The following is a 7,310-nucleotide window of genomic DNA, read 5'->3' as shown; positions in this document are numbered from 1 at the left end:
ATACTAAAGAATTAGGTATATAGGGACTATTAAGTCCGCTATAGAAGTCTTCTAATAGTCTCGGACTCTTATTTCCTTATATAAGCCTATATAAATTAGAGTAGCAACCTAGAGAAAAACCTCTCTAAGAGATATCTCTATCTAGCTATTCTCTCGCGAATGCTGCTACTTTAGACCCTCTAGGCCCGGCCTTAGACCGTTATTTATATACCCGACCCGGCTCTCGACTAGGGATTTAGCTAGGAATTGCTAGAAATATAACAACGGCGTTGGTAGCAGCTATCGGGGCTGTGGCTCGCGCTCGGGAACGTAAAAAGGGGTAAATTCGGGGCCCCGTTCGGGCTCGGGGTCGAATATAGGGCGGACTTTGCTATCGATAGGCTGCTCGCGCTGATAGTAGTTAAGCCGTGTATAAAGGGTATATTCGAAGCTATTTATAGCTAGAATAGCTACCTGCGAAGCTTATGGATCTTATTGCGAAGCTATAGAGCTTAATTTAAATATAGTTACTAGAAAAATTAACTGTTGTAGGTTTTGCTGATGCTGTAAGCCCCTGAAGTTGTATCTGACATGTAGCTACGTATTGTGGGGCCCGTGACCCTCCTGCGGTCCCTCCGCACTCAAAGGGATACGCCAGCGAGCACCCATACTGAGGATGGCTCAATCGAGGCTCGGGCACTCTGATGAGTGGTCTATTATTTCAGGCATTACTGGCGACAGCAATGAGACCCGTTTCTTTACCGCTCGAGAAGCCATCAAGCCTCAGCTTTTGCCCTGCTACGGAGATTGTTGACGATGTTTTCGTTCATGATGAAGTAACAAATCCGAGTACAAGTTTGGATAAGTATAGATAGTCGCCATGAGCCCCGAAACGACTACCTCCTCGGCTGTTCCATTTTCCATAGAAGCATGCGTGAATGTAGCTGCAGGGAACCGAGGAAAGTCACTGTATCTCGTATGCGCTCCAAAATGGAGATACGGCCCTCGTGCCAATGGCCCTGTAGTAAAGCTTGGAGGCGGCCTCTTGCCATCAAGATACAGCCCCCCCAGGCCTGATCGATGTCCTCCTCGCTACATGGAAGTTGGTTTAGCCATAGTCTGCCTGTTGCATCGCCTTCACTCTATTCGGGAAGACGTTCACTGACAGGCGATGACACTTGATGCTGGAAAGCACTTACGTCTGGCGACGCCACTCTGCGAGGCCGATATCCTTTCGCGATCGCCTAATCACTGTCTTACAGTGGGGACAGTTGCGTATCGACCCAAGAGCAGAGAGTAGATGTGGCTGGCTCACTCAGCCGCGCAACGCACACCGGCAAGGGGGGGGGCCTCACCTGGCTTACCGTGGTTGGGCGAGGGGGCGGAGCACAGGAGTCGGGAGCCTTGTCCTTCGAGTCCCACCCCCATCAACTTTGTCTACAACTGACGATCCTCCTCGAGCTCGGAAATGGCTCGCGGACCCTGTGCAAAACGCCGCCGATACGGGCCCGGACCCACTGACCGGCTGACGCCGGAGAGCAGCGGCCCCATCTCGGCTCCGTTGGCTGCCCCAGCCGGTCCCGACTCGGCAACTTGCGAGCCTCTGCATACCGACAGCAAACTCGTCTGCTATGGCATGGTGAAGCAGCGCCCAGACCAGACGACAGGCGCCATCTGCTGACCTCCTGCTGTCTCCAGATCGAAAAGCTGCCCGTCACCTCTGCAGCCACCATGACTGTCATTAGCAACTCCTCTTTCGTCCGCGTTTACCTCATCGACAACAGACTGGTTCACGATGGCGCATGCGTTGGAAGCTTGGACGACACTGCCGCCCAGGCTTTTTCCACGCTGGCCCGGGAAGACACGGTACACCTACAGCTGATGGCCGAGGCAGCTCGGAGCCAAAGCTCGACAAGCCACAGCAAGAGAATTGTTGCCTTGGCGTCTGTCATCGTATACGGGCCTCGAGATCTCGCCGATGACGTTGGCGGCTTCTTGGACCAGTGCAGATACTATCTCCAGGACCCCATTAGCTGCGAGCACAATGTGCCTTACATTAACCCCCATTGCTTGCCCGGCCTCTCGGAGCATCCCATCAACACGTTCGATCTGGAGCAGCCCCACGGGTTGGGGCACTATTTCTCCGCGTCAGCGTCGCTCAGAGCGCTCGAGGCTGCCGACGGCCTGCCAGAACTTGAGCAGCCGGCTGCGCTGAAAACAGAGCTCCGTCGGTATGTTGGCAACGTCTGCGTTATCCCGATTCTGCGGCGGCTGACTCTGCCAGCCATCAAAAACAGGCTCTGTACTTCTTCGTAAACCGAGAAAACAGCAGTTGCAACAGTCATGTCTGGCAAGCCAAGACATCGGCAAATGGCTCCTCCACGTAAGCACCTGTCATCCTTCATCTGACCTCGCACACTGAGGCATTATCCCAGCTACGTCAACACCATCACTGGCGTATCTCAAGATGCATCGCCACCCGCCTGGAGCGGTGGTATCCTCGCCGATGAAATGGGTCTCGGCAAGACGCTGCAGATGATCGCTCTCATCGCGGCCGGCAAGCAGCCCCAAGAGCAGTTTCAACCTCACATTCTGAAGCCCAAGGCAGCTTTGAGACAGCCCTCTTGTGTTGCGAGGGCAACTCTTGTCGTCGTACCCTTGAATGGTGAGGCTCAGTTCCTCACACTCTTCCCCAATGGCAGCTGACTCCGGCCTCCTCCTCAGTCATGGCTGTTTGGGAGAGCCAACTCGAGAGGTTTGACCCGAAGCAATGCCATGTCTGAATGACGGATCGGAATCCTAACCTGTGCCAGTCACTTGCACTCCGGGACTCTGTCCTGGGCCAGACACCATCGCCAAAACAAGATCTTGAACCCTCCAACATCGGCCTGGCCCGATATCGTGCTCACCACATACTCCACCGTACAGGCTGAGTTTAAGAGACGCGAAGGAATGTGTGCGGGGGGCGTCCTTTTTGATAAGTATTGGCGCAGAATTATCCTCGACGAAGGTTTGTGAGAAGCCTCACCATGCTGCTATGGCTATACTGACGATACTTGCACAGCCCACCAAGTGCGGAACCAGATAGCAACGTCAACCGCAATTGCATCGCTCAAGGCTCTCTCGCGCTGGGCAATCACCGGGACCCCAATCCAAAACAGCGTCACCGACATTGCGGGTCTTTTACGGTTTCTGCAATTCCAACCGTATGACGATGCCAAGGCCTTTGACCACGACATCGCCAAATACTTTCGCGGAAATGACATTGCAGAGGGAACAAGGAGATTGAAAGCATTGTGCCACCCCATCATGCTCCGCCGCTCCAAAGAGGTGATTGTGCTTCCTTCAAGGCAGGACCTTGTGCGGACTGTGAGATTTTCCCCAGATGAGAAGCGAGAGTACCGGAGAATCGAAGGCGGATTTCAGTCGTTCCTTGATGACGATCAGAGTTCGGGAAGAGTCCCGGCCCAGTTCAGCACAATCCAGTTGATCAACAAGCTGCGCGTATTTTGCAACTTGGGCTTGGCATCAAAGTCGACTACACTGGCAACCAGCAGGAAGCGCCCTGTAGTGACGCCCGGGCCTGATTCTGCTGCAAGCATTGTTGCGTCTGACGTCGCTCTAGGAGGCACCATCTGCACCAAATGCCGACAGATTGTAGACGCAACCGACACGCAGGCTTCTTCGGAAATCGCTCAAGGCGCTTACTTTTCTCAATGCTGTCAGGTTTACTGTAACGCCTGTGCCGCCCTCGGCGGCTACAAAGCGGCCACGGGTTGTACATGCAACGGTTACTCCCCCTGTCTGCTGCAAGCTGTTCCCTCGTACTTGATGCAAAAGGCTCTCGAGGGACACTGCACTCCAGCCCAGCTTGGTCAAGGCATAGTCTCGAGCAAGGTCAATGCTCTCGTCCACGAGGTCTTGGCAAGTCCAAGTGAAAAAGGGTCCGTTACAAAACTGCTATATGGGGTCCGAAACCAACAATTCACGGCGTGTTAGTGTCGTCTTCTCTTTTTGGATCACCAGCTTGCGCATGGTCCAATGCGCTCTCGAAGAGGCCGGCATCTGGTGCGTTCAATTTGACGGGTCGGTGCCCCCTTCGGCTAGAATCACGGCCATGGAGCAGTTCCGCGCAGATGACAACATCAAGGTCATGCTCGTCACGGTCTCTAGTGGCGGAGTTGGGTAAGAAGAGGACGGCCCAGTCGCTATTGATAACGAGGGTGTTGATGGCTGGCAGACTCGACTTGACGCGCGCTTCTCGGGTGCATCTACTTGAACCTCAGTGGAATCCTGCAGTCGAGAACCAGGCTCTTGCCCGCGTTCACAGGATGGGACAGCAACATCCTGTAGTTACAATGCGTTATATCGTGGCCGAGTCCATCGAGGAGGTACGTTTGGTATCTTGCAACCATAGCTTCAGATGTACTCACTTTCTCGAAGTCCATAGTCGCAGCAAAGGGGAACTGTCAGGACAAGAAAAGGGCCTATAATACGCGTTAGTAACACCTCTATTGGGGGTGCCCTCATTTTGCATGGTGTAGCGGTATTTTACCAGCTTGACAGGAACAAACAGCTCTTGGCTAGCCTTTTGCCGAAACACGAGGACCAATGAGCCTCGGTAACCTCCACCCAATATCTGTTAATAACAGACAACAGACCAGGGATATTTCGTGCTTCACTGGCATTGGACGACTCCTTGAAGGGTCGGCCGTCAGACGTATCAGGCCGGGTAGTAGGATTGATCTCGTACAAAGGCACACCCTCCGATCAATCAAAGGCTTGATCACTCTGCCGTCTTCGCACAAGCCTTCTTACTCCAAATTCCCTCACCTTGCTGCCCCTTTTGCCTCTGCCCGGCCTTGGCGACCTGCCGAGCAGGGAGTCGTGCGGGTGCATGCTGACACTGTATACCAAGTCGTTGGCTGCAAGCTGCAGCACAGCCACTGGCCATCATGTCCTGTAGCTGCCACTGGTCACCCAAGAGCCTATGGTTTCTACCCTTGGAGGAACATCCCCAGCCGCAGACGTGGTTATGCGTCGATAGTCCCGTGACATGCCCGCTCTCTCTGCACAGCCGAAACCACAGCCTGGTGCAGGAAGCGTCATTGTTGTAATGTAGCCGCCAAAGAATATTCAATTCTCGATACGAAGCCCCGTCTACAAGAAGAGGAGCTGATCAACAACCACATTCCGCGCTTTAGTCGCCGAGGCTACTAATCATGGCAAGTCAAAGTTCGAGCAGGAATGCGGCGCAACTGTCGGCCTTCCTTCTGGTCACCGAGGCTGTCGAGCGGTTCAAGGAGACGGTGAGCCCTGAAGACCAGGCTCAGATCCAGAGGACCCGGGTCGACGACGTCACTGAAGCAATGCGCGTCATCCAGCGAAGGCGAGAGAATAGAAACATGCCAAGCTCGACCGCTTTGTCCAGGGCTTGCAGAAGTATGCCGGAAACATTGAAGCCCTTAGCAATGGAGTCAGCCCGTACCTGCCGTGGATCTGGGTGCGTTGACTTTTTCCGGCTGTAACAGTTCTCTACATTAGCCAATAATAGCTAATGACTCCAATAGGCACCGTACAAGCTGATGTTGCAGGTGCGTGCCGTGCAAGTAAGCATAGCATTGGGGGCAAGATATTGACATCGTCAGGCCACGTCCGACTACATGTTGGCCTTCGACAAACTTATCGATGCATATGACAAGATCGCCGGAACGCTTCCGCGCCTCAACTTACTGGCAGACACCTTCAAGGATAGTCCAGCCATGTTCGAGAAGCTGGCACTCTACTACGCCGATGTGCTTGAATTTCACAGAAGAGCTTACAAGTTCGTGAGGAGAAAATGTGAGGCCACAAAACAAGCTTCTCGTTGTCGAATACTGAATGTTGCTGTAGCCTGGAAATTCTTCTTTATGACAACATGGGCAAACTTTGACGTGCGGTTTAATGCAATCCTCGACAGTCTGGCTCGTCATAGCACTTCGATAAGCCAGGAAGCAACCACCATCGACATTGTCGAAGCTAAAAAGTGGAGAGAGACGATGGCCGCTGAGACGGCCGCAAAGGAGAACGGAAGGCTATTTCGTCAACGGTCCTCGGTGATATCTTGGCTTGACATCGACCAACCATCGCAAGATGATGACTGTGAACGGCTTTTGCAAGATTGTGCCAAGGGTAGCTGCGACTGGATGCGCAAAACCCCGATGATTGAATCATGGTTGAAGGCTGACACTAAGAACCCTGTGCTGTGGCTCCATGGAAAGCCCGGAGCAGGTATGCCTCGACATTCCTGGCCGAGAAGACTTTTCATTGACACACGGGCCTTATCCAGGAAAAACTGTCATCTGTGCCAGCCTGCTCGACTCACTACAAGGCCGGGAGGATATCACACTTATGTTTTACTTCTGCAAGTATAACGGTCATGATTCAGCGCCCAAGGTTCTAAAAGCCTTTGTTCTAAGGCTCATTGACAGCAACCCCAACCTAATTGCTGTTGCATTCGCCAACTTCGTGGAAAAATGCCAGAAACCTTCCTTGAAGGTCCTCCGCGAAATGCTCGTAGGGTCTCCCGACAAGCCATGCCTTATCCAAGGAGCGTCTCTCTGCCGCATTGTGGTTGATGGTCTTGACGAGTGCGAGACATCAGAGCAAAGTTTGCTTGTCGACAATCTCGTTCAGCTCGTATCAATAAACTCGCCGGCAAACTGCAAGTTGTTGATCTGCAGCCGTGACATCTCGGAAATCAATCACGCCATCCATAGAAAGGCGAGACGTCTTGCTGTCTTTTCACTCATGACACAGCGCGAGTTCGTCGACAAGGCCATATACCATTTTGCCAAATCCGAAATACAGGAGCTTGTTGCCCAGAAGCCGTTTGCGGGTCGACGACAACACGACTGACGACATAGCCTAAATTATTGTGAAGAAATCTGACGGTTTGTTCCCATGCTGCGTACTATGGGCTTGAGCTAATAGTTTCAGGGATGTTTTTGTGGGCGAGACTTGTGTTGAACTCTGTATGCGACGTCGACAGCCTGTTGGAGCTCAGTGAAGCAATCACAACGATACTCCGGGAGCTTCCGGAGTTATACGACTAGATTCTGGACTTGCTCTGCTAGAAGCAGGCCGACAAGCGAGCTGAGAAGATGATGACAATTCTTGCTTGGGTAACTTTCGGAAAGAGACTACTCAAACGCTACGAGATTGTTCACGGCTTGGCGCTGACTCCCGACACGCTAGTTCTCACTGAATGGAACAGGGTTGATCTAGGCGCTATCAACAAGTGCAAGCTATTGGTGGAGGAGTTACACGATGGCAGCATTGTGTTCATTCAC

At 52.8% G+C, this 7,310-nt stretch overlaps 1 protein-coding gene across 1 annotated transcript; it reads left to right on the top strand.

The window, feature by feature from the left end:
• Window positions 1-1,447: 1,447 nt before the first annotated feature.
• Window positions 1,448-6,876, top strand: HRG_01284 (DNA repair protein RAD5A; the record flags this gene model as incomplete). The annotated part of the gene is made up of 16 exons (XM_044859755.1): window positions 1,448-1,618; window positions 1,678-2,210; window positions 2,264-2,362; window positions 2,415-2,644; window positions 2,704-2,734; window positions 2,793-2,989; window positions 3,044-3,923; window positions 3,979-4,164; window positions 4,220-4,370; window positions 5,184-5,288; window positions 5,381-5,482; window positions 5,550-5,573; window positions 5,628-5,820; window positions 5,872-6,249; window positions 6,308-6,534; window positions 6,778-6,876. The coding sequence occupies 16 exons, from the start codon at window positions 1,448-1,450 to the stop codon at window positions 6,874-6,876; spliced, it is 3,606 nt and encodes a 1,201-aa protein (XP_044726155.1).
• Window positions 6,877-7,310: the final 434 nt, after the last annotated feature.

The sequence above is a fragment of the Hirsutella rhossiliensis genome (genome assembly GCF_020360975.1).
Source record: "Hirsutella rhossiliensis strain HR02 chromosome Unknown scaffold00001, whole genome shotgun sequence".
Lineage (NCBI taxonomy): Eukaryota > Fungi > Ascomycota > Sordariomycetes > Hypocreales > Ophiocordycipitaceae > Hirsutella > Hirsutella rhossiliensis.
This window is presented reverse-complemented; position numbering and strand designations above follow the sequence as displayed.